The sequence below is a fragment of the Syngnathus scovelli genome, chromosome 19 (assembly GCF_024217435.2).
Source record: "Syngnathus scovelli strain Florida chromosome 19, RoL_Ssco_1.2, whole genome shotgun sequence".
Lineage (NCBI taxonomy): Eukaryota > Metazoa > Chordata > Actinopteri > Syngnathiformes > Syngnathidae > Syngnathus > Syngnathus scovelli.
In genome coordinates, this window is record NC_090865.1 from 543,319 (window position 1) to 570,307 (window position 26,989).

At 46.6% G+C, this 26,989-nt stretch overlaps 2 protein-coding genes across 7 annotated transcripts; both read left to right on the forward strand.

Annotated features, from left to right (window-relative positions):
• Window positions 1-5,517, forward strand: rprd2a (regulation of nuclear pre-mRNA domain containing 2a). The gene is made up of 10 exons (XM_049750956.2): window positions 1-464; window positions 940-1,069; window positions 1,310-1,461; window positions 1,542-1,594; window positions 1,722-1,848; window positions 1,921-2,096; window positions 2,272-2,629; window positions 2,714-2,902; window positions 3,030-3,185; window positions 3,263-5,517. The coding sequence occupies exons 1-10, from the start codon at window positions 290-292 to the stop codon at window positions 4,747-4,749; spliced, it is 3,003 nt and encodes a 1,000-aa protein (XP_049606913.1). The 5' UTR covers window positions 1-289; the 3' UTR covers window positions 4,750-5,517.
• celf3a (cugbp, Elav-like family member 3a) lies at window positions 4,819-26,989 on the forward strand. 6 transcript variants are annotated; one of them, XR_007487832.2, is made up of 16 exons: window positions 4,819-4,965; window positions 6,309-6,431; window positions 10,303-10,454; window positions 12,018-12,100; window positions 19,796-19,844; window positions 20,655-20,783; window positions 21,630-21,709; window positions 21,785-21,928; window positions 22,216-22,360; window positions 22,660-22,809; window positions 23,106-23,165; window positions 23,921-24,025; window positions 24,280-24,423; window positions 24,876-25,008; window positions 25,515-25,635; window positions 26,856-26,989. XR_007487832.2 is itself a non-coding variant. In XM_049750971.2 (15 exons), exons 2-14 carry the CDS (start codon window positions 6,349-6,351, stop codon window positions 25,001-25,003), a joined length of 1,452 nt encoding a protein of 483 aa, XP_049606928.1. In that variant the 5' UTR covers window positions 4,819-4,965; window positions 6,309-6,348; the 3' UTR covers window positions 25,004-25,008; window positions 26,856-26,989. The 6 variants fall into 6 exon arrangements, 5 of the variants coding, with proteins under 5 accessions (XP_049606928.1, XP_049606929.1, XP_049606931.1 ...); XM_049750971.2 differs by lacking the exon at window positions 25,515-25,635; XM_049750972.2 differs by lacking the exon at window positions 25,515-25,635 and having other exon boundaries at window positions 20,658-20,783.

Sequence of the window (26,989 nt, forward strand, 5' to 3'; positions counted from 1 at the left end):
TTGTCACTTCACAGTCCTGGGAAGTTCTGCATCGCACGAAATCGCCCTTCATTTTTAATCGAATTGATACTCATGTCTACACGCGTTGCTTTCAGTCACGCGTGAATAGCGTGTCATTACTCGACGCAGAAAGGGAATTAGTAAATATTTACGAGATCGTAACATGGCGATGGCCGCACACGGCGAGCGAGAGTCTGTGCAACGGTAAGCTAGCCGGTGAAGCTAGTGCTAGCCATAGCCAAGTTTCGTGCGTTTTGATGAGGACCACGTAAAACAAGGAACTCTCGACATGGAAGCTGGAAGAGCGCGCAATTCTGGTGCCTCATTTGAAGCTGTGCTGGATACAAAGTTGCTAAATGTGACGAATACAATGGATTCCATTCAAGGGCTGTCAACGTGGTGTATCGAGTACAAGAAGCACCACAACATGATAGTGCGACAGTGGATCAAGTGTTTGAAGAAATGTAAGTGTTGTTTTCTTTTTACCTCAAGACGTTGATGATCGGTGGGTGACTCGACTTTATCAGTCTAAATCGTCCAATGTATTTGGAGTACTGTGCCAACTCATTTCCATCGACGAATTTACGTTGCTATTAGCTTAGCCGTTTCCAAAGTAACGCTTGAGTTGCTCGTGAAGCACCGACTTCTGCACTTGACTCTTGCTTCGCTTGCCACTTCTGTATCCGCGGATAAGATGTGAAATGGTTGTCCCATATTAGCTGGCATTACACGTAAATAGCAGTATAAAAATGTAGCAAAGCATGAATGAGGCCATGTTTGAAAACATACCTGCTGTTATCGAATGAGCTCAATAGAACGTTGTTGTTGTTATTATTATTCAGTGCATTAATAAGGACTATTTTCTCAGGCATGGTTATGAACAGCACATGGAGTTTCTGATTTTTTTTTTTTCTTAACATGTTATTTCTTCTCCAACAGCTAACACAGCGCACAAGCTCAACCTGTTTTACCTCGCCAATGATGTCCTTCAGAACTGCAAAAGGAAAAATGCTCTGGTCTACCGTACTTCATTTGCCGATGTGCTCCCTGAGGCTTTTGTGCTGATAAAGTAAGTCAAGCTGGGCCTGATCAATTCAGCACGCCGCCATTCCGTTCGAGATGTTTCATTCGTTGTATCCACTGCTATCTAGTGGAAGAGCATTTATTTGTTTGTCCTGAAACTATTTACGTCAGTTGGCATAGATAAAGAACGAAAGATACCAATCGCAATTTCTCGACCAATTTAACGAACCGGTTTAGTGTCTTGTGAACATGATAAGAATCTGGCCTTGCTTTTGTGGTCGTGCAGACAAGAAGGTGACGCAAAGGTGGTGAAATCGGTGCAGAGGATACTGACCATCTGGCAGGAGAGAAGCGTCTACACAGACGCTGCCATTGCTGAGCTCAAGGGCATCTTAGTCAAAGAGGAGACCCCGCCTGTGACACCCGTGGAGCAAAAAAGTAAGCACAATCTCACCAGTGGGATTGCTTGACTTTAGTAGCTGCATGACTTCCTAATGGTTATTTGAATTCAATTACAGCTCCAGTTGAGTCCAAGGCAGATATGCAGTCCAAGATTGTTGCAGAATTTGTGGTAAGACAGTTTGAGGAATCAGACTGGAGCTAAATGACCCATCTTGAAGGCAAACAAGCATGACTTAAAATACTGTAATTGGATGGTGTTTTTTTTTTTTGTTTCAAACGTCCCATGTTTCTTCAAGCCCCAGTCCTTCATCGAGCAACTGTCGAAATACAAGAGGTCTCTAGAGGATGTGGACCTTAGAGAAAAGCAATTGGCAGCCATGAGGGTTGACATCTGCAGTTCTGAAACCCTCAAGAAACTGAAAGGTCCCAAAATGATTCCGCTATCATTTCATCCAGCCACAACGCTTTGGTTTTACATTGATCCTTTCCTTTCAGATAAGGCAGGAGGAAAGAAGTTCTCCCGGGACTTTGAAGAAGGCAATACACAGCTCCAAGAGTTTGTCAAGTTCTTTGACAAACAAAATAAAACGGGACCGCTTCTTCTGGAAGCCCTGAGCAATGCAGATATCTTCTATGAGATGCAGTACAAAGAGGTCAAGATTGTTGCCAATGTAAGTTGAATGCTTGATAACATTCCTGTTTGGCTCTTCCATTTTCATAATGGATCCATCCATGGTAATGTCCTTCCTTCCTTCCTTCCTTCCTTCCTTCCTTCCTTCCTTCCTTCCTTCCTTCCTTCCTTCCTTCCTTCCTTCCTTCCTTCCTTCCTTCCTTCCTTCCTTCCAGGCCTACCAGACGTTTGCTAACCGAGTGAACAACCTGAAACGCAAGCTGGACAACCTTAAAGCGACCTTACCAGACCTGGACGATTCACCTATTCCCTCACCCTCTGCGGATGCGCCATCTCCAACGGGCTCCGAATCTCCTTTCCACGACCTGGAAGTGGCCAAGCCTCATCCAGATATGGACACCTCCTCCGCTTTGGATGACGAAACGGAACCTCCGGCCCCAAGTCCTCTGTCTTCGATTGGGGATTCCCCAAAACGAGTGCCCAATAGTGGCGGCGGCGGCGACGATAACGTTAACCGGGAAGTGGAAGACATGGAGCTGTCTGATGACGAAATAGTCAGCGGAAGCATCATAGGTGAGCACTTTTAAAAATGCTTTGTCATCTTTAGCTGATCCGTACGCATATTGTTTTTTTTTTTCTTTTCCTTCCCTTCCACAGTTGAGGAGCAAGCGAAGAGCTCTGGGCCAAAATTGGAGGTGTCTCATCCCATTAGCAACAAGACAGAGCCATCAGTAGCAACAGAGCAGCACGCCTCATCGGATGCCGCATCTGGAAGTCTGGAAAATATTGACCTGGGTAAAATCGGCTCCATCCTCAACAGTTTTAACGCAGCCATGAAAAACACAGGTGAGGAGACTGAATACAGACGGTCACAATTTACAGCACCTTTGCTTTGACTTTGAACGATCCGCTTCATTGTTATATTTCATGACATTGGAATTTTTGGAAAAGTCTGACCTTTGTTGTAATGCAGGAGCACCTGGGGAGAGTCACTGCTCATCAGCTGAGACGTTGGCTCCCTCCTCCGACGATGCCACCGCGTTGGTGGACATACTGGCACAGGTGGACATGAGTCCCGCCGAGCTCCTTAATGCTCTGACTAAAGTCCAAGCCCAAGGTGGCCTTGCCGGTGAGCTTACTTTCACTTTGACAACAATGGCCTCATTTGATGGATTTTGACACTGATTGTGCGCCGTCCGTCATCAGGCATCACTTCTCTTCTGAGCAGCCCCGCTGAAAATGACCCAGAAGAATCCTTCCATACAGGCAAGCCTTCTCCCTTACCCTCATTCACATCAGCTTCAGCAGCTCCCAATCAGAGTTCCACTCCCTTCCACTCTGCCACGCCGTCGGACGTCCCCGAAATGCCGACCGCTGCCCCGACGCTGGAAGTACCTGGAGAAACGCTCCCGGCAGCTGGAACGGCAGACGTTGCTAAACCGGACAGTTTAGAATCCAAAATTCACAACTTCCTTCATGGCAATCCTGCTTTTAGCAACTTTGACCTTAGTTTCGCCCTTCACCTCCCCAATAGGGCGGGTAACTTGAGCCCGGGAAGAGGAACCGACGCGCAGGGCGGAACACCGGTGCGTGACGAAGGCGGGGGCACCCCCACCCAAGATGAGGTTATGGACGTGACGATGGGGCTCCCGAGGTCTTTAGGTGCAAACCCAGACAGCGGGATGCCGGCTCCGTTCGCTACTCCTCAGAACCCAGAGAGCGCCACCCTACGAGGCCACTTACAGCCGGGTGCGGCTGAGAACGGGCAACTGTACCAAACGTACCCGTACGCTGAGAACAAGACGTCAGATCCCGTCGCACGATATGGGCCAGGTTCTACTCAAGGTGGAGGAGACGGAGCCACAGGCGGCGCACAGGCCTTTCAGGGGACGGCCGATAGGGCTTGGTACGATGAGGGGGGCTTCCAGCAGCCCGCGGGCTACAATGTTTCCATGCCCGCTTGTAACCAAACATTTGAGTACCAAGCACAAGCGAGGACAGAATCGAAAGGCTTTCAACAACCCTCAGATTTCTTCAAAAACCTCCTTCCTCCTGTCCCTAAGTTACCTCCCCCTCCCCCCCTCCAAGCATCTTTGGCGACTCCCGCCGAACAGCAGGCGGCGCCCCAAGCGGAACCGAGTAGGGGTTTCCCCGGGATGGTGGTCCACGATCACGGACACAAGTCAGTCTTTCATTCAGATGAATCATTGTACGACGAGCAGGGCTCAACTCCAGACGACATGCATTACCCACAAGAGCACGAGGATTACCAAGATGATATCCAAGCCCAAGGGGGCCCTGGCTTTCAGAACAGCCCTTACGAGCGCCCCGAGGCCCCTTTCTACCCACGGGGGGGCAGCCCTCAACATACCCTCCTCAGAGGCAGGGGGCGCTTTGCCTCACTGGATTCTTTTAACAACCAGAGACGGAGCCCCCCTCATCCTCACTTTGCGCCCAGGCGCCCGCCGCCGCCACCGTCCCATTTCCAGATGCGTCCCCCTGGCATGCGACTTCCCCATCGGGTTCCCCGGCCCGGTCAACCCCCGTTTCCCAGGGGTCACCCACGTCCACCGTTTCCTAATTTTCTGGGGCCTGATCCGAGACTAAGGGGCAAGCGACCGCTTCCCAGGGGAGGACTATATCCCGGTCCCATGTTTGCTCCCAAAAGACCCTTCCCGCCCCCACGCTACTGACTGGACTATGGTTCCTTACCTGCGGTGGGTGGGAGGTCAAATGTGAAAAGGCTGAAGGGCAAAATCACTCAGACACTAAATTAGTGCCGATGAAGCAAAAACGCTGTCCAAATCTGAAATAACAAAGACTGAGAAAGAATGAGAGCCACAGACTGACTCCAAAAGGCAGAAGCTCCCAGAAGAGTGCTGAAGACAGAAGATTACAGAAAATAAAAGGTGGATATATACTTTTTCCTTTCACACTTTTGGAGTTTTTTTTCCCCGTAGTTCTGTATAACTCACTCATCAGTGTTTGATAGGGCGGGCGGGCGGGGCGGGGCGGGGCGGTTCAGTGCATGCGCGCATGCACACGGTGCATGCGCTGGTAGCCACCAAACGTATCTTTAGCCAGGAGAGTGTCAAAAGTACGTGTTCAGTGCTTCATCTTTGCATCTGCCATTTGTTTTCAAGTTGAGTTCATTCACACCATCCATCTTAAAGCACCCGTTGGAGAGTTCCCTTTTGGGAATGAACATTTTTTTACAGGTGTTGTCCCTCCTACAATTCACGTTAGCTATTTCACCGTTGGAACGTTTATAGTCGTGAAGCGATGGTCTCTCCGTTATCCTTTTGCTGCGTTGAGAGACGACCCCTTTCTACTTAAAAGGAGACGAGGAGTGAGGGAATTTTTTTCCCACCCTACGCAGAAGCGCTGACGTTTCGGAAGGGGATGGAAGATGCTTCACTTTCACTTGATTTGTACGGTTGAATAAAAATTTGATTTTGAAATACGGTGTTGTTTCTGCTTAAACGCCATTCTTGGTTCTCATGTCACATTTTAAACCATCAACTTTCAAAGAAAAAAAACAACCAAACATAGGCTCATGCCATTTTTCAATTTGGCGTATCTTGCAATCAATGTTGGCATGAGCATTCTGCTTCTCCTCCTAATAAACAGTGGGACAAAATAGAAATTCAAGATGCCTTTTAGCTTGAAAGAATCAATGTCAACTAAAATGATGTTTCAGTGTTGTGTAAACGAAATACTGAATTCAGCTACTAGCTTAAAAAATGCACAAAACATTTAGACTGAAGTCAAACCATAGAAACATTTTCCTTCAGCCAGTCTTTGATGACAAGAATTTAATAATATCAATAAAAGCTGATCATTTGTCTAATTTTCATCTTCATTCTACTGTACAACACCCAAAAAGGAATGAATACACATTACAAAGCCCAAGAAACATTTGTACGACGCATAAATATAAGCTTATACGCACTCGAACAAACCAATAGCATCCTACTTTGATCACGATCGTACTATTAATGTTTTTCATTGATGAACTGATCATTTAAGAGTCATTGTAGAGGCTGTTGCGCGTGGAGGAGGGAAAAGGGGAGGCTTTTTTACAGTGTGATCATTTCCATCCTTTGTTGTTTGTGCAATGATGTGATCAAGCGGTGTCCCATCTATCCTGTGTGAGGAATAATAGAAGCCTGATTCTGTGTTGCATTTGATCGTGCTTGAATGCCTATTTCCTGTTTCATCAGCCTTCCTCCCCTCCTATTTCCATCCTCAGGGCCCCCACAGCACAGCCACACTTTGAAGTGTCACATGTGATGGGAAGCCTTTTTGGAACATCTTCCCTGATGCAGGTGTGTGTCAGCGGCACTGGAGTGCTTCCTCTTTCAATCCGCAACCTGTAAGCTTCCATCTTATTGCATCACTTGTCCTGTCAGCAATTGAGTCAAAGTGATTTTTTTTTTTTTTTTTGCGTGTACTGAAATCAAGGAGTGGGTGTTACTATGTATAGAAATAGTGATTTAATGACCTCTTTTTTCCACTTATTTTAAAAAAAATATTAATTAAAATTATATATATATATATATATATATTTCCCCCGACCCTCGTGAGGAAAAGTGGTCATAAAATGAATAGAATTCTGTATTTTAATCGATTCAATTTGTACTTTTTATCATTGTGATATCCCCCAGTTATAATACACAAGGTGACAAGTAGCTTTTCGTCACCAGATGACGTTGCAGGTTGTGGAAACAAAATGGACCGATTGTTTCAGTGACACAAACTACGTCCAGTGCTTTGTTTCCTTCCTCAATCACGTCGTGATGGGTGGATTCAAATTCAAATGCTTTAGCCTCGCCTCTACCCCGTGCAGGCTTATGAGGATTTAGGGAGCAATGGCAGATGGCGGTCTCAGCGTTAAAGAGCAGTCGACGTGTTCCCTTGTGGCAAATGCAGGATCGCCCTTGGATCCATGAGATGGTTCAGATCGTGACTGTGTGCGAGTGTGAGGCGTCGCTGTGCGCATGTCGGCCGTGCGCAGCGCAGCGCAGCGCAGCCTGCAGTCATGTGGCTTCTTTGTTTACATGGAGCCACATTGCATTTAGGGCTTGTGTGTGTGAAAAGACATATCAAATCACAACTTTGTGTTTTCATCATCCTACGAACGGATACAAAGCGTTCTTTGCTGTCACACTGCATTGGGGACGATGAGGGCGAGAAGTTGTTGGAGCCTTTCAGCACCACGGCCAGTTCAGTTCCACGACCAAACAAAAGACGGATTTGCGTAGCTGGATGTCAGGGAGCGTCCTTAAATGGTCAGTGAAAGGTGAAACTAAGATGCACAATTCGGAGCTGCGTGCGTGTATGGAAACGCATGTTTTCTTGACATTGTCACATCGCATTTACGCTTGGATGACGCAGATTGTTCAGACATGGGCCATTCCAGAATTGTAGGACAATTTAGGTTCTTGACTTGTAAAAGAAAAGTACCCCCTCTAGCTGTGCCACTGGTTATGACTCGAAGCATTCAAAATAAAAATAAAAAAGTGCTTACCTTGGGCCACCTCATGGTCTGAACAACGAGCTTGATGATGTCATTTCAGCTGAGTCATGTAGCTCCCTTTTTTCTCTCCATACTTTGGACGGCTACATGCGTTCAGTAACTCAGATTATTTACCCCCACTTCTGGAATTGCGGCAGGATGGCTGGTTGGACCTATATTCAACATTCAAAGCTTTCTGGAATAATTTACAGAATCCATATCTGTTTGTTCTGACTCTTTTTGGAGTAAATATTATTTTTCAACGTGAAGCCTCTTTAATTTCATTTGCCCATCGAGTTTTGGATGTCACCAATACTGTGCAAATCTAAGTCGGCGAGAATAAATGTCATTCCTTCCAATAAAGAAAAGAGGACCGACAGAAGGTTTTAAGCGCAGCATCGAAATAATGATAATAATTGCTGCCAGTAGTTTCGTGACGGTCCCTGACGGTTGACTGGCCCCGCCCACTGGAAGGATGGAGCGAGATGGACAGGGAGGGAGACACCGGCTTACGACGTCAAAGGAGTACACACACACACACACACACACACACACACACACACACACACACACACACACACACACACACACACACACACACACACACACACACACACGCGCGCACATAAACACGCTTAGAGGATCGAGAGGACTGGAGAACCAACACACTGACAATTCCCTGCGCTCCACTCAAGGAAGCCGAAATATCCAACACGGGTCGGCGAGACATTTGGGGGATTTTTGTCTGAGGAAAGAAAAGAAAGAAAGATCTCGAGAGCGTCACGTTAAAGGAGGCAAAACTCGCTCGCTCGCTCGCTCGCTCGCTCGCTCCTTTCCGAATGAAGCCTTGTTAAATTTGCCTTCAAAAAGGATTTCAAGAGCCACCACGAGTCCAATGAACTGAATCGTTGAGACTGAACAAGTCCGAGGCGGAAGACAGGAAGGCAGGCAGCCAAGGCAGGCAGGCAAGGCAGGCAGGCAGGCAAGGCAGGCGTCCGCTGTTTTCGTCCATTCTTTGCCAAGAGCAGCACCACAGGTAGGATTTGCAACTCTTTGTTATTGATAGAGAGCTCTCAATTTAGTGGGAAACGTGTCAAATGAAGTCGTTGTTCTTATCGTTTTCCCTTGACAAATACTCTCCAGCTGTGGTGACACACACGCACGCACGCACGCACGCACGCACGCACGCACGCACGCACACACACACACACCCCGTCATGTTGAGTAAGGGATTAAATGTTGTCATTATTATTACATAGACATCACCATCTGTGAACATGAACGGTCGTATACTATCAGTATGGATTCCGAATGTTCATAACTGACATCTTCTGTATGGATCTATGCAAATAGAACACAAATAACACTTGTTGTAGGTCTAAATGTCATATTTACACGCAAATGTGTTGATATGAGCCTTCCTACAATCATTTGGCATTCTCTTTCCATAGATTTGGCAATAACGCATCATCAAATGTGTTAATGTATGCTTCCAAAAGATTGGGATAGTATCCAACATCATAACTAGAACTCTGTGATATACAATATTTGTCCAGTGAGTAATAAGAGCCCCTGGAAATGGAGGGAGCCACCATAAAATGGTTAGACTTAGACTTAGACTTAGACTCAACTTTATTAATCCCTTGGGAATACTCCTTCAGGGAAATTCAGGCCCCAGCAGTATCCATACTACAGAGCGGGTTTACAAAAGGCACACAGATGGCATGAGCGCAACTCAATAGGCCCTCATAAGGCTGCCATACAACGGCGCCACAAAGGAAGCCAGAAAGTGCGAAAGATAAAAGCCATCAAAGCAAAAAGACAAAAGAAAAAAGTAACAGTACCCAACCAGCACCCCTCAATATCAGAAAACACCCCAAAACACACAAAATAGCCTCCACGGGGTCCACAGACAGGTGTAAGGGTAGTCCAGTTCAACGGCACCCAATGGACCGTGGTCGTGAATCGGTGAAAACATCACAAAGCAGGCAAACGTGTGAGCAGCGTCCTGGGCACCCAGTCGGGGCACGTGCAGATGGTCACCACGGGGCTAGCACGGCGAAGGTCGCTGGTTCTGACGAGCACGAGGGAGCACAGGGGTCGCGGCTGCAAGGCAAGGGTCAGCATCAGCCGGATAAGCAGGAAGCGTCGTAGAGGTACGCCGGTCTCGACCGATGTGCGCAGCCATCCCGGTCCCAGGGGAAAAAAAAGAAAATCGCATCCAAAGCGATACCGAGGTGCGGTAGAAGGCACCAGCATCGCCGAATGGACAAAAAGACAGACAGAAAAAGGAGAAAAGAAGGATATAAAGAGAAAAAGAGAGAACACTGCTGGGAGGCTGCCACTCACGTCGGCGCCATACCAAAAAAAAAAAAAAAGATATATTTATTATGTTTACCCGCCGTCCACGCTGTGTTGATTGTTCCATTTTTTTATGAAATTGCGTATGAAGTCATTCTCCAGAGACTCCCAGAATGGCATTAGGGTTTACAACGGCTTTTGAGTGAATTCTCCCATCTGCACCTCCATGGCCAGCCAGCCAGCCAGCCAGCCAGCCTGCCTCCTGTTTGCACCTCCTGTGCAGTGTGAAATGAAGCCCACGGGCAGGCAGGCAGGCAGGCAGGCAGGCAGGCAGGCAGCCACGCAGGCAGGCAGGCAGCCACGCAGGCAGGCAGCCACGCAGGCAGCCTGGGCTCAGTGTGTTTGTGTCTTTCTTGCTCTTCCACAGACTCTCAATGAAGGAGCCTGACGCAATCAAGCTCTTCATTGGGCAAATACCCCGAAACCTGGAGGAGAAGGACCTGAAGCCCATCTTTGAGCAATTTGGCAAGATTTATGAGCTGACAGTGATAAAGGACAAATACACTGGGATGCACAAAGGTAAGGGAGCCATTCCACTTGTGTGTGTATAGAGTTACTTAGCTGACATGTCACTTTCTATTTGGACGAGATACTACCCAGAGCACAACATTGGGTCCACCTATTATGCCATTTGAAAAAATCACAGATAATATTGTTAGAAATGTATTCATTCAACACATATTGTATTATAGACCCCCCCATCCTCATGCTCAGGTGTTTACTCAAAATGATTTTGCCCCACTGTATGCAACAAGCAGAATTTAATTAGAATAACTTTTCAAGGTCAGTGCTCGGCATTTGTAGATATTTTTTGTGTAAAATCTTTTGAATCTTTCAGACACAATTGTAAGCTCTCTTTTGTTTGAGTGACAAAAACTTCATTAGCGTTATTTTACACTATAATCTTCAATTGTAGAAAATCAACAAATTTAAATGCAAACGAAATACTTTTTTTTTTAACCAAAGTCACAGCAGGAGGATAAAGGAGTCACATGCGGCCACAGTTTACGGACCCCTTTACGAGGTCTCTTAAAAGTGAGCAGGATTGTATTATGAAATATCAACAGGTTTGTGCGATCCAACCTAGACAGCGCCGCCGCCGCCGCCGCCGCCGCCAAGTATATTATCCACCTGTTCTGAAAGACAGGCTAAAGCTGTGAGGTTAATGATTATCCTGGCTGTCATTTCAAATGCAAATCTCAGTATGAATTCATATAAAGCATCAGTCACTCGGGAGACTCGCAGGCCAGGTGCTATCGGTCCCCCAACACCATATGACACCTCCTCTGCATATATTTACATATTCATGATTGGTGGGAGCCCTAAAAGGTTAATGAAGGCCGTTTTGTATGATGAGGGAGCACATACATTCACATCCAATGGCTTTATATATATATATATATATATATATATAGAAAAAAGAAAGAAACGCATTTGTTTGTGATCTAACCAGTGGTTCTTGAACTGTTATTTTGCCCTTTCTTCGAGCTGCTCGCCTTATTTTATGTGGACATAGGCATTCAACCAATCAATCAATCAATCAATCAATCAATCAATCAATCAATCAATCAATCAATCAATCAATCAATCAATCAATCAATCAATCAGGGCTTGCACAAGAGCCCTGAGCGGCCTTGAATTCTAATTTGTCATCTTATCTAGACATACTCTGGACCATTTGACTCATTTCAGGAGAATCTTCTGGATCTAATAATGATAATAAAATCAACTCTTTTTTTTTTCAATAGATTTTTTTCAGGGAAAAATACACACCTCTATTTGATTTTTTTCTGTGTGTTTATTATTATTATTATTATTATTATCGTCCATTTTATGTAGCGTATGTGGAAAATGCCAGTAAGAAGCTTTTTCCAATATCATTTTCCGATTGTATTGTACTGATCATAATGGAATTGCTAAGCAAAAAGTCATGGGATGATGACGACCTAAGCTACAGTAAGCCCATCCAATCCATATAACGTGACACGCCCGCTACTGACATTACACATTGAATAGCGCGCAAATTTGACATTCAAATGACACGAGTTTAACATTTGCTGATCTACTTGTGCTGGTTTCCAGGATGCGCCTTCCTGACGTACTGCGCACGTGAGTCGGCTCTAAAAGCCCAGAATGCACTGCACGAGCAGAAGACGCTGCCAGGGGTGAGTGCTGCTGCCGCCGCTGCCGCCGCCGCCGCCGCCGCCGCCGCCTTTGTCTTTTTATTCAGATACACGTAAACCAAACCCAAAAAAGGCTCAGACAGTCTCCGAGCGACGCAACGGGGAAAACCAAGTTAGACTGGCACGCCTCAACTTCCCCTTTAGCAGATACGCTCCAATCAAAGGTCAAAGGAAACGGCTCTCCCTCTTCTGTTTCAATTTGCCACACGTCGGCACCACGAGGCTTATGTTTGTCTCATTCGGCCGCTTTCATTCATGCGTGTGTCTTTCACCGTGGCACCTCCTTCCCAATTTGAATCAAAGTAGCATAGCCAGCCAGGCAGCAGGTGTGCCAACATCTCCAGAGCCAAATATGACATGACAGCCACGTCTCTATAATAAGCCCCTATATGAGAGATGAGGCGACAAGGCGAGGGATGACTGCCACTGAGTGCGCACCCAACTTGCCATCATTTCCTCTTTTACTCACAAGACTTTGTAACTCGCCCCCCAACCATTTCCTTTTTTGTTATTTTGGTAGGAATTGACATCACATCCCTCACTTCTTTTTTCAACATTTCCTCCTCTTAAACCAAAAGCTGAGGACTCCACTCAAACAGCATGATCATTTTCTGCTTCAGCAATGCTGTATACACTGATGCCTTGGGAAATAGACTGTCAAACCAAACTAAAGGTTTGCTGTAGCTTAATGCTAACAAACCATGCAGAATGCCATTGACACGCTGTAAGTTAGCATCAATTCATTTCAGTTAAGACTAAAGAAGCTATTTGAACAGAAATGGTGGTGCAACACATGTAGACGGACAAACACGGTCATATATTCTTTATCATCCACGAAAAATAGCTGGTATTACAAAAATAGAAATACAGTTGGGATGACCTCCGAGAAGCAAAAATATGCATATTATTGTTGCCAATTGTTACAATGCATTGGGAGAAAAAAAACTCTTTTTCATTTGACGAACGTTTTCGATGGCAAACGGGCTAAAATGTCATCATGTTATTGTAAAGGCATGCCACTGCCTATTTTGGGGACATTTGGACAGAGCTGGTCGTGACAAAACTAATCCCATTGTTAGCGTGACAGTAGTGTGACCCTTCCTGACCTCTTGAAGGGATCAGCAGGTCCCATGGCTGAAATCCCCTGCCCCACTCGTCTATCTTTCGACTCTAGCAGCCAGCCCAAAATCTCTTACCTCTAAACTGTGGGGAACATGCTTCTATGTTGACTCCCCCCTTTTGTGTGTGCTTAAATAGACACAAAAGCATCTTATTAGCTCCGCGTAGGCCAGGCCAGGCCAGGCCAGGCCAGGCCAGGCCAGGCCAGGCCAGGCCAGGCCAGGCCAGGCCAGGCCAGGCCAGGCCAGGCCAGGCCAGGCCAGGCCAGGCCTCCCTGCTCCTGCTCCCAGCTGTGGCGTAATTGTCATATAATAGCACCTACACCGCCTAAGAATAATGGACTCCGGCATCCCATGGACAAAAAAAAACAAAACATGAATGCAATTACACGACTGAGGAGAAGCAGAAAAAGAATATTGACCAGACACTGTGAGCTATGTTTCCAAGCTGTTCTTCTTTTTTTGTGTTTTTTAATACCGTGGTGTCTAAGTATCATTAGAGACCCAACAAAGGCCTACGTGAGCAGAAAAAAAGTTGACAGATGGCAAACAACAGCACCTGGCTTTGTGTCAAATTTCAGGTGAGAGGCCCGAAAGTGAGCAGACCCCGCCCCTTTCCAGACCCACTCATTATGTGGCTTGTCAGCGCGCAAACATACGTTGATCGTACGTTAAGAGAAGCCATTATGGAACAGTGATGCCATTTGTCACCGTTGAGCGAGCCGCTCGCCGACACGCGTGGTCTCATCTCTGCTCCATTAGAAACGGCCGTATATTGCCCTTCATCAAAAGTCACTTAGCTGAATTAATATTTGCTACAATGCCCCGCTCTTCATTTGAAATGCAATCACTATTTAATCACGTGAAAAAGCCCGAGAACGTGTGTGTGTGTTTGTATGTGCCGTGGGGGAGGGGAAGGGAAGGGAAGGGAAGGGAAGGGAAGGGAAGGGAAGGGAAGGGAAGGGAAGGGAAGGGAAGGGAAGGGAAGGGAAGGGAAGGGAAGGGAAGGGAAGGGAAGGGAAGGGAAGGGAAGGGAAGGGAAGGGAAGGGAAGGGAAGGGAAGGGAAGGGAAGGGAAGGGAAGGTGGGCAGGTGTTCGCACTAACACACTTTAATGAGGGATGTATTGCTTTTGTGTCTGCGTCTCTTCGCTCATTCATACATGGAGCTTGCATTATGGGATGTCTTGTGTGAGCGTGTTTGTGCCGTCCATCCGAGTGGAACGTGTGACTAATTGTGACACGTAGTCACCCGTAAGCAGCCAGACGAGGAGGGGGGGCTTTATCAATAGTCTAAAAGAAATGGCTAATTATAGCACACTCTTTTGATGCCACGAGGATTTGATGACAAAGGAAGAGGCTGGGGGGCTGTCATGTTTTGCAGTCCAAAATCCATAGTATGCATTTTAACAAAACGTTTCTTTTTATACAATTTTTCATTTGAAAGACAGAAAGGTTTTGTGCTGATCATCCTTTGCTCACACATGAGCTCCTTAGTACGTACGTGATTGAAAGACAAGGCAGGGAAAAAGGTCACTTGTCACTCTGCAGTGGCTATAAAGCTGAATGCTGAGTCCATTGATGAATTCAAGTGAAGTTGGGCGGGCACACAATGGGGCTTTAGGTGGGCTACATGCTAGAAATGAAGAAAGATTCCACCAAATGAACAGCGGCTTGCAGTATGGGTGACGGCTGGGGGGGGAGTGTGTTTATCAGCTTAAATACAGACATCTGTTACTGGGAAATAGTGTGTTTAGTGGGGGGGGGGGGGGGTTGTTTGATTGTGTGCACATGCACAAAAGTGGAAGGGGGATGGATGTGTTGGGCTCTTGGAACTTTGGCATCAGGCTGCTAATCTAAAGTGCGCGCGCATTGCACGACGGAGTTGCCGTGGCATAAACAAGGTCCAATTTGAAAACGAGCAGACTTACCTGTACTCGCATACTGTACTCGTTCGTACGAGGGAGGGAAATGTGTCCAACGCTCGCTTGTGTTCCCTCTCTGCTCCGCTGAGTCGTGTCAAACGGCAGCTGACGTGAATATTTAACAGTCTGAACTTTTCTTTTATTAAGGAAATTATTTTCCAGCGGTAAACTCCAAATGAAAGGTGGAGCGCAATCTGTTTGGATGTTAAAAAGATTTCTTTTTCCTTGTAGGAAATCATGGAAATTGACATGAAGGGTCAATATTTTGCCGACATACAGTGAAGGTCTCTGTTTTCATCAACAACATAAATCGTGAACAGCCCACGGCGGAACTCTCTGCAGAGGTGGCTTGGATCCGCTATCGGTCATTCGGCAGAGGCTGGCGGATCCGAAAGAGGCTATGCCGTTGCGGGCGTGGTCACGGCTGACCGTTTTATTCGTACGGCACCGTTCGTACGAATACTGTTGAAAGTGCAGTAAGGACACACGAGTGTAAAATGTCCTCAAAAAATCCAACGGAGAACAAGACACAACTCGAACAAGTAGCGCACAGACCTCCACCAAGGGCAAACAATCCATCTGTCTGAATTGTTTGATTTCCAAATGCCATTTTCAGAGCATATTCAAGCATTTAGGTGCAGCGCCATCTGCTAGATGGCTTTGATGGCTGTCCCACTTTGCCACAATGCATGCGTACGAGTAGCGCTTCAAGTCCAAAGCATCATAAACACACCTCATCAAACGTAATCGGCAAAAATGGGAAGACCGTATCAGTGCAGGGCCCCGCCCGCTTGGAGCATATTACACCTGTGAAAACATAAAAAGGGGAAGAACTTGTGCAGCGTGATGTCATTTGAATAGAAATGTAGACATGGCATAGCTACCCGTCCGTATTGGCTGTATTATAGACACATACGTATGACATGAGAGTGGATCTTTGCCCTTTGCTGTATGACTTTAAAAAGCACTGGTCTTTGAGTGTGAAGTGATTTTGAATGTTGATGTGCATTAGCCACGCTGGTGCTGCAGCAGCTCTGTCGCTCCAGACTCAATCGAGTGATTGAATATTATCGAGCTGTGCACTGACGAGCTGTCAGTGTGGCTGATGTCTGGAGTTTGTCACAGAATCCGATTTATGGTACCACTTTGTGCGAGTGTGCGTGTGCGTGTGTGTGCAGAACAATAACTGAGCACTTTCCCGTCTTCCATGCTTTATTCCAAGCTTTTGTCCGACCTTCCACTGTCCCGCTGTTTGTTTATCACCTTTATATTTGTATTTTCACATGTGAATATATCAATTTCCACCTGTGCCTTGTCTTTCTTTCTTTCTTTCTTTCTTTCTCCCTGGAGTGTGTTGATGGAGACGCAAAAGCAGCAGAGACAGGAGAGGAAGCGAGCAGGGAGGAAGGGGGAGGTGGCAGGTTGATTATGGTCGCAGGTCTCGTTGCCTGGAGACAGCTGGGACAAGGGATGCCAGGTTGCTAAGCGACCCCGCACGATGCAATGGCCAGCGCTGCTACGTGATGGAGCCGAGTGGAGGGAGGGAGGGAGGGAGGGAGGAAGGGCGGAAAGAAGAAGGGAAATTGTCTTTGTGCCCCACGGCCCCACCCCTCTAAACGCTCCCCCCCCCCCCCCAGTCTGCCTCCGCGCTATAAATGTTCTTGAAGGAGATCCACGGATATATTAGTCATTCAGAAGCCAAATTGAAGGCGAGAAAGATGCAAGCCAGGTGGAAAGAAGTGAGATTTTCATCGCTCTCCTTGTAATAGAAAGGGAAGAAAAATGGCACTATAGTGTATTTTATTCTTCTTATTATTATTATTACAAGATTTGCTAAACACTTGAGAATCGTCAATTTGACATTTTTTTCCCCCCCAGTATTTTGCCACTACTTTTTTGATTTTTTATAACACCACTAGCCAGCCACGCTTCAAAACAACACGGTGTAGGAATTTTTGAAATCTTGCAAGCAAAGATACCCTCCGCATGTCTTGAATGCAATTCAATTCAGTCATTCGGCGCTTGCTTCTGGGCCGCTAATTGAATAGTCCTGCGCAGGGCACAAAGATGATGTCGCTTGTGTCACATGCGTGCACTTATGCCAAGAGAAGATGTTTGTTCAGCCCTGCAATTGATGAATATAGAACATCATTGTGCGTGTCGCGCGCCGCGTGATATTGATGAGGTCTCTGCACAAGATTTTTGTAAACAAGCCGTGCAGCGGACGGAAGGGGGGGGGGGGGGGGTGAGGCGCAGGGGGTGAGCTAGCAACAGGAGGAGGAGGAGGGAAAAGCTTGTGAAATGTGTCAGTGATGAAGGCTCCGAGGGAGCTCTGCTCTCAAGGCTAACATTCAACAGGCGCAAATGTGTACGCTTCTCCCTCCCTCCCTCCCTCCCTCCGTCCCTGCCTGTCATGCCGTTCTTTTTTTTCCTTCCAATCTAATTCCCCCCATCGCATCTCCCGACTCCCGACCCATAAACACCCTTTGTCCTCTTTCATTTGTTTGTCTCTCATCTCCTGCGCGTGCTGTTTACCTGCTCGGCCGGTGGTCCTCACGGCAGGTGTTGTCATGGCGATGGCCAATACGCGAGAGGTAGTCATCGGAGCCCGGGGGCCGGTTGCCGTGCCGATCTGGAGTGGCTCGGCCTCGACGGCCTCTACTTCTCGCTGTTGTTCTTCTGGTGTATTTGGATTTCTATCTAGCGGGGCCATCTGCTGCGCCGCCCCTTATCTTTGGCTGTTTGTCTTTGTTGGCCAGCGCCGTCGTTCAAACATGACACTGGAGATGATGATGATGTTGCACAAATCTGATCCCATTTCACCATACTTTTGTTTGTTTGTTGGTAGAATCCTTTTCATATTAGCAATGGTAATGATAGTACAAACAAGGTCCAGTACCAATTTGATGACTTTTATGCTCTTATAGAAGATGATGAATGTTTGTTAAGAAAACTAGTCTGATCTTCTCTTCATCAGCATATAGACAGTGGAAATGTTTTCTCTGTACGGACTGCGGTGGACTTGACAAGTCGCCGACGCGGTAACGATGGCAGCCACCAGCATTTCCACATATTACTGTAATGTCCTGTGACACGGCTTTGAGTGGTGCAGCGCAAACGGATTGGGCCGTAATTGACGTCCAAGCAAACAGCGGGCAAGGAGACAATTGGTCCAGGCTTTTAAGATCCCAACAACAACACAACAACAACAACAACAACAACAACAACGACGACGACATTGCTGCATGTAGCTTGATTGAAATTCACCACATCCGTCCGTCTGTGACTATTCCGATGGGCCTGAGATAAATACGCAGGCCACAATGGCAGGTGTACTCACAAACAATCATTTCATGACATAGATTTATTTACTATAAAAATACCAATAGCCCTGCAGAGGTCAATCCAAAAGGTCTAAGAGAGTGTCCAGTTTAGCAAAGATGAACAATAGCAACGTTTGTTTGCGTAATTGCTGTATGATTTTAAGAGCGTCCCCCCCTCGGAGCCCTACACTACAGCAACTTTCCCCCTCCCCACTAATTGGTGCAATCAATGGGACCCCCCTCAGCGAGGAGCCCCCTTTGCAGCAGGTGTTTGTGTTATTTCAACGTGGCATCAAGAGCAGTTGTGCATGCAGGAACCGGAGGCCCAGAGCGATCAATAGTGTCTCCCGGTGACCGATCACAGCCGATTAATCAGTGACACGAGATCAGTGAGTGGCTGAAATGTCACCAGCTCCATAATTAAGACCTTCATTAAGCCACAGTTAACAGAGTGGCACCTTGTTACTACATGCATGCACCCCATCCTCCTGCTTGTCTTGTCTTGTCTTGTCTTGTCTTGTCTTGTCTTGTCTTGTCTTGTCTTGTCTTGTCTTGTCTTGTCTTGTCTTGTCTTGTCTTGTCTTGTCTTGTCTTGTCTTGTCTTGTCTTGTCTTGTCTTGTCTTGTCTTGTCTTGTCTTGTCTTGTCTTGTCTTGTCTTGTCTTGTCTTGTCTTGTCTTGTCTCTCTCCATATGTTCCATTCTATCCCTCAATCATTTCAGCAGTTTGTCAGTTGATGAAAAGGGAGTTTAATCCCGTGTTGTTGTGCTAACCCCCTTTTGCCTCAATCTTTCATTTCCACGTACTCCGCCCCGCCCCGCCCCGCCCCGTCCTATCACCCGGCCGGCACGCTTCATCTTTGCCTATCTTGGCTATGGTGTGATGCCGCATGCTCCTGTAATCCAGATTAGCCGGCGAGTGTTCTTAATCTCATCACTTGCCCGATCCCTGTGTGGGCGGGTGTGCTTTTCCTGGTTTTGACGCGATAGGGACGGAAGGAGCCATAGATTTGGGATTAGAGTGGATTCTGAGAGCGAGTCACTAGAGGGAAGGTAAAGCGGAAGAGCCTTCCATCGTGCTACTGCACACATGGGAACACTTGATTAGGTACACCTAATAACGTCCAATATGTCGACTGGGATTGAAACCATTACGGAGCTACATGTTGAGGTTTTTCCTCTATTTACCCCTTCATTCTACAGCCATAATGATCACTGATTACAATATTATAACATATTCCTATTTTGATCAATACAAAAGAATTGGTCATGAAACAATTGACTGCATCATGTGCATCCATGTGTTGGTTTACAGATGAACCGTCCCATCCAGGTGAAGCCAGCAGACAGTGAGAGTAGAGGGGGTAAGCGACACCTGAGTCCACCCACACGCACGCACACGCACACACACGCACACACACGCACACACGCACACACACACACACACACACACACACACACACACACACACACACACACACACACACACACACACACACACACACAGCTAGGTCGCTATTTTTGGCATTTTCATTTTCAAAAAAAGCAAAGATGTTGCGAGCAACAGCTGCATTTCATTCATTTGCTTCACTTTCAGCTTGTCCTCCTGCTGACTCACTGTCACGTTACGACCACAGCTGAAAATGCTGTGGCTGGCTGGCTGGTTGGCGGTGCATTTTGTTAGCTCTCTCGTAAGCGTTTTCACAGTATGAAATCCAATTTCACGTACTGTACATAAACAATAGCAGCTGAGGAGTGCAAGCCTTGTGGGAAATGAGAAGATGACGTCACAGACTGGGCCATAAGTGGAAGAATATTTTCCGTCAAGAGCCACTGCCAGATGCTGCTGTTAGTATGTTTTGATGTGCTTTTGCGTTACTGCACTCTGGTGGTGAATTGAAGTGTAGCAGACGGCCTCAATTTGACGTTCGCTTGTCTGCTTTTATTCAAATGTTCATTTTGGAATTGAAGGTAATACGGTAATGATGACGATGTCATCCAATCTCATCATGCCTAACAAGTGACTTACAACTGCACACAATACAATGAAAGAAATTCTTTTTATTTTCTAATCCGCATCTTTTCTCATTGGCCATCCCCAGCTCCAACTGTTATGACCTAATCACATCACCGTGTTATATCTGTCTGCTGTCGATACGCTCCTTCCTCCTTAGAAGACAGGAAGCTGTTTGTGGGCATGCTGGGAAAGCAGCAGACGGACCCCGATGTCAGAAAGATGTTTGAACCCTTTGGCAGCATCGAGGAGTGCACGGTGCTCCGCGGGCCCGACGGTACCAGCAAAGGTAACCTCTCCCGAATTGCAGAGCAAATAAGAAAGTCGAGCTCTTTCAAAAGGCATAAATGCTCAATCTGATATGCCTTGGGTTGAAATAAATTGATGGCATCTATTAAGCCTCGGGCACTTTGCCCTCGCATGACTATTGCGGCTAACAATGCTAATGATATTTGCCATGGGAATCAAAGTGTGACGACCGTTCAAACATAGACGCCGGGTTTTCCTGCCGGGTTTTCCTGGCTGCCTGCTCAAAGTTGCTCAAAGATGGGCTTCAGGTCCTTCTCCTCCAGGTTTCGGGGTATTTGCCCAATGAAGAGCTTGATTGCGTCAGGCTCCTTCATTGAGAGTCTGTGGAAGAGCAAGAAAGACACAAACACACTGAGCCCAGGCTGCCTGCGTGGCTGCCTGCCTGCGTGGCTGCCTGCCTGCGTGGCTGCCTGCCTGCCTGCCTGCCTGCCTGCCTGCCTGCCTGCCTGCCTGCCTGCCTGCCTGCCTGCCTGCCTGCCTGCCTGCCTGCCTGCCTGCCTGCCTGCCTGCCTGCCTGCCTGCCTGCCTGCCTGCCTGCCTGCCTGCCTGCCTGCCTGCCTGCCTGCCTGCCTGCCTGCCTGCCTGCCTGCCTGCCTGCCTGTCTGTTGCCTGAGGCATGACTAATGGCGCAATAGGTTTTATGGCTCATTGCTAATGACGCGAGCGGCGCTTTACGGCTTGTGATTGATGAAGCAATGAACGCTTCCCGGACCATGTTTAATGACACCAAGGTTACCGAATTAAAGGTGGCGCCAAATGTAGTTTTAAACGGACGCATCCAGCGTGCGCGAGGCCACGCTATGATGCTGCCTGTGCTCTCGTCTAGGGTGCGCATTTGTAAAGTTCCAGAACAACGTGGAGGCCCAGGCTGCTATCAACGCTCTGCACGGGAGCCGTACTCTACCGGTGAGTCTTGTACACACTCGCACATTGGACATTTTGCCTCGCAGCCCGTTTCGATTTGTCTTTCTTTCCTTTTAGGGAGCTTCGTCCAGTCTGGTCGTGAAGTTTGCCGATTCGGAGAAGGAGCGGGGACTTCGGCGAATGCAGCAGGTGGCCTCTCAGTTGGGAGTCATCAGTCCCATGACCCTGCACCTCGGCGCCTACAACGCCTACACGCAAGCTGTGAGAAACCGTTTCTTTTCACACTTTACAAAGAATCGACGTTTGCGAGCGACAGCTCATGAGCTAACCGGAGCCGATGCAAGAGCCGTCAGTAATGCTCGGTTTGGAATTAGGAAAGAAAGAAAGAAAGAGAGAAAGAAAGAAAGAGAGAAAGAAAGAAAGAGAGAAAGAAAGAAAGAAAGAAAGAAAGAAAGAAAGAAAGAAAGAAAGAAAGAAAGAAAGAAAGAAAGAAAGAAAGAAAGAAAGAAAGAAGCTTTGGCTTCATGCCTTTTTTTTGGAACCCCCAGTTGATGCAGCAGCAGGCACTGGTTGCCCAGTCGGCCTACCTTTCTCCCGTCGCCACGGTGGCGGCCGTTCAGATGCAACAGCTGGCTGCCCTCAACCCCAGCAGCATCATCGCCACACCCATCGCGTCCATCACTCCCTCCTCAGGTACCGTAACAAGAGACGCCATTTCTGCTTGAAAGCGAGAGTCGGCTCTTTCATGACAATAGGGAGAAGGACTCGTCTCATTGACCATGTCAACTATTTGATGAGATGTAAAATGACATCCAAGTTGTGCTGAGCTGATATCGATTCAGATTTGGCCAGGCCATTTTGTTGTCTTATCAGATTAAGACGACTTCAAAAAGGCTCAATGGGCGATTTCATGATTGAGCTCAGTAATCGCTGCAGGGAGTAAGACTTGTGTTTCAATTCCATATGATTTCTTTCCTTCTCCTAATGCGCAGGTACCAGCACTCCACCCTCCATTGCGGCCACACCAGTTCCTGCTCTGCCTCCCCCCATCGCAGTGAGCAGCTACCCCTCCGTGGCAGCGCCACCCAATGGCCAATCAGCAACCGAGGCCCTGTACACCAACGGGGTCCACGCCTATCAAGGTATCCATCTGTCATCCATCCGTCATCCATCCGTCATCCATCCGTCATCCATCCGTCATCCATCCGTCATCCATCCGTCCATCCGTCCATCCGTCCATCCATCCATCCATCCATCCATCCATCCATCCATCCATCCATCCATCCATCCATCCATCCATCCATCCATCCATCCATCCATCCATCGACATGACCCTGGTGTTCCAGTCTTTGCGTGCGCCACAGCCAGAGCGCAATTAAGAGCAAATGAAGTGAAGCGACATTATTTGGAGCGTGCTGATGATGTTTTTGTGTCACAGCTCAGAGTCCTGTGCTGGACCCCCTGCAGCAAGCTTACACAGGCATGCAGCACTATACAGGTGAGGCGCGCTCACTCCGTCGTAATGTGGAACTCAAAATGATGGGAAGTGCAATATTTTCAGAATGAGGCAGCGGCACAAAGCGTCATCATTAACAGTGGATGGTGCAGCATTTCCTTCATTATTTAAGGAATACATTCCTCATGGAAAAAAAAAGTCATTTATGTATTTCAAATGTACGACACTATTCCTTCATAGCCAAATATTAAAAATCAACATTCTGGCTCTCCGTTCCATTTTACACAGGACACGTGACCTGAATACAAGAAGCTCTTATGTAACGTCATAAAAGACCTGCGCCCCATTTCCAGCAACCGTTTAAAGTCGACATCCAAATTGTCCTTCTCTTATAATTGCTATTTGTGCACAAGGAATCATATTCAAGCAAGTGTTCAAACTCAATCCTCCGTAAAAAATGGTATCCACTGTGTTGTAATCATATCAAGAAAAAATGGAATTTCTCATCACGACGCATGATTTAAAATGCAAAGATTTTGTTTCTCTTCTGCATGATTAAGCAGCCTGATTGCTTGAACATATTTAGTATTCTTTGGGCACTACTTGTATTCTTATCTTACTGAATTTCTTCAGATAGTATTCACAACTTTGTTACTTTACTGTCAGATGGTTGCCAGCTTTAATAATTGAGTCATCTAAATCAAATATATATAACATTCTGAATGTAAATAAATTGCCATGTCCCTTAATAACATGTCAGTGAGATGTTTTTTTTTTCTTTTGTCAATTTCCCGCAGCCACCTATCCTGCTGCCTACAGCCTGGTGGGGCAGCCGTTCCCCCACCAGCCCACCCTGGTAGCTCAGCAGCCACAGCAGCCGCAGCAGCTACAACAACGTGAAGGTAGGGAGGAAAAAAAAAAAAAAAGGCTTTGAATGTGAAATCACCTCAGACGTGTTGTCCAACACGTGGTTTGGCAGAATTTAGATTAGAGTTATCAGCGTGCAAACAGCCATGCAGTGCGGCCGCTTTATCGCTTCTTGACTTTATCAGCTTTCAGTATGTACCTTGCTTTGGTAGATCATGATTACAATGGTACAATGGTAGCATTAGGCTATATGGAGTGAGAACCATCTCTTTCCTCTCTTTGTGCAAAGGTCCCGAAGGTTGCAACATCTTCATCTACCACCTGCCTCAGGAGTTCACCGACTCTGAGATCTTGCAAATGTTCCTGCCCTTTGGAAATGTCATCTCAGCCAAGGTCTTTGTCGACCGTGCCACCAACCAGAGCAAATGCTTCGGTGAGCTGGAGCGTTTGCTGATAACTATTATTATGATGATAATTGTCAGCCGTGTGGTATTTAGAAAGAAAGAAAGAAAGACAAAAAGATGATTCTGGACGCGGGTTGCTTCATACGCCAAAGGCACATATTTTACATGAAAAAAAAGAAATGTCACAAAGCATACGCAGTATGTACTCATAATAATTTGGTGTGCACGCTGCTGTTGGGGAACGTTATTTTGAAGCTTTCCCGACCCGATGAGCTGTTTTTAGGAAGTGGTGACAGCTTTGACGAAGGCTGAAGTGACAGCCCAAAGTCCGATTTTTCTCTCTGGAGGAAAAAAAAAAAAAAAAAACTTTCAACCTACTTTGAAAAAAATGACAAAATGAACATCTTAATTTGCCATACTTGTGCAAGCTGCTATTTCAATTTGTACTTCATCGATGATTGATTGTTTCTATTCTCCTCAGGCTTTGTGAGTTTTGACAACCCATCCAGTGCTCAGACTGCCATCCAAGCCATGAATGGCTTCCAGATAGGCATGAAGAGACTGAAGGTGCAGCTGAAAAGGCCCAAGGATGCTAACAGACCTTACTGAAGGAGGTGAGTTTCAAAGTAGAATATGGCCAGACAGACAGACAGACAGCTACTAAGATGAGCCAGCCAGCCAGCCATTCAGCCAGTGTAAATGAAAGCTCAGTTCTTCTAAGGTGGCCAATCTCCATGTGGAACATGTCAGTCATCCACAGTAAATTACGCAGCACGTCTATGGATGGATACATTGCAGGCAGGCAGGCAGGCAGGCAGCCAGGCAGGCAGGCAGCCAGGCAGGCAGGCAGCCAGGCAGCCAGGCAGCCAGGCAGCCAGGCAGCCAGGCAGCCAGGCAGCCAGGCAGCCAGGCAGCCAGGCAGCCAGGCAGCCAGGCAGCCAGGCAGCCAGGCAGCCAGGCATCGGTTTGAATGTTTTCTAGTGTTGGAATAATCAAATCTCCTGTTGATCACAATGCAACTGCTGTCAGTCATGAATTTTTCTTTGACCTTTCGTTTATTGTTTTTGTGCTGTGCCACATGCCATTTTTCCTGAAACAAAATCATCACACCACTCTCAAGAGCGTCTGTCCCGCCCGCCCGTCCGCCCGCCGTCTACATACATAAATCGTGGAGACGTGCGTCGCTATGGCTACGGTTGCTTAGCGAGCGCTAAAAGCTCCCCCTTCCTTCTCACTGCGTCGTAAGTTAATTGGCCTGTGTTGGTTGCTGTGGCGATATTGCCTGTGATGGTTGCCGTTAGCAATTTTTTTCTTTTGGGGCCGTTGCCTTGATTCACCATGCTCAACTGCATGGCGGGTTACTGTGGCAACCGTCAACTGTGTTTGGTGCGTTGTGAGTTTCCTCTTATTATTTTGTCGTGGTTTCAATCCTTGCAAACACTGATCGATAAAAAGTCACTTGACCTCAGCATTTGTAAGTAACTGATAATCATGACATGCTTTTTGTTTTTTAAACAAACCAAATTGTCAAATAAATATGAACTTAATAGAGGTCTATCCTTCACCTTTTTTAAAAAAAAAATTATTTGGTAATCTGTCATGATTATCATTCTTACACTTTCCCTTTGTTTAGTTGGATGGTGTGGTAGTTTTCCGTGAAGGGGTTTTTGTTTGGTTGTAACTGAATTTCATGTGACTTTGTGCCTGAACTTTGGTTGTTGTTTGTGACGCTGGAAACGTAATGAGCATATTTAAATACATAAAGAGGGGAGAGGACAAAGTTTGTTTATGACGGTAGGTAACGTACGTGTGTTTGTGTGGGTGTGAGAATAAGTGAAATTTGGAGTGTAAACGTCTATGTCATATGAATTGGTTATCTATTTTGGAGACGTTAGTCTAAAAAGTTTCGGGTTAATCCGTTTGGTTCCTGTGACATGTGCTGATGGCGGAGGAAACGTATTCCTCTTTAGGAATTCTGGGGACCAAAAGCATATCGACAATTTTCCATCAATGTGTTCCTCTGAAATTTATAATCTACATCATGCTCACGGTGTATCTGCAAATCACCGACCGGCAAGTTGTTGTAAAAGTAGGAGATGATGATGATGATGATTCTAGGACTACGCAAATAGGCAACCTTTTTCATCCATAAGATTTGGGCAAACATTGGAGTGAGTGCCCACCAGAATTCCTACTGTGCATGTTCTCAATTAATTTGCCTGCCTAAAGAGATGAAAAGCGACTTTTGTCCAAATGTGCATTCACTTGCAGCACTATGACTGCCGCTGTTTGACTTGCATGGACGCTCCAATTGAATAGTGACACTCGTCCCCTGCAGTGTCATTACAAGCAGTGCTTATTGATTGCAGTTAAACAAACAAACAAAACAAGAAAATATGAATTTGTACCTATCTCATGTTGCTTTAAAGACTTTGTCTTTTCTCTCTCGTTTTGCCTCTAGGACAATTTAGGAGTTCAATCAAGAAAAACCACCTCGGGATGTCCCAGCCTTGTTTGGTTGTTTGACCAACCATAATAGCACATAGGAGCAACACTTTACACACACACACACACACACACACACACACACACACA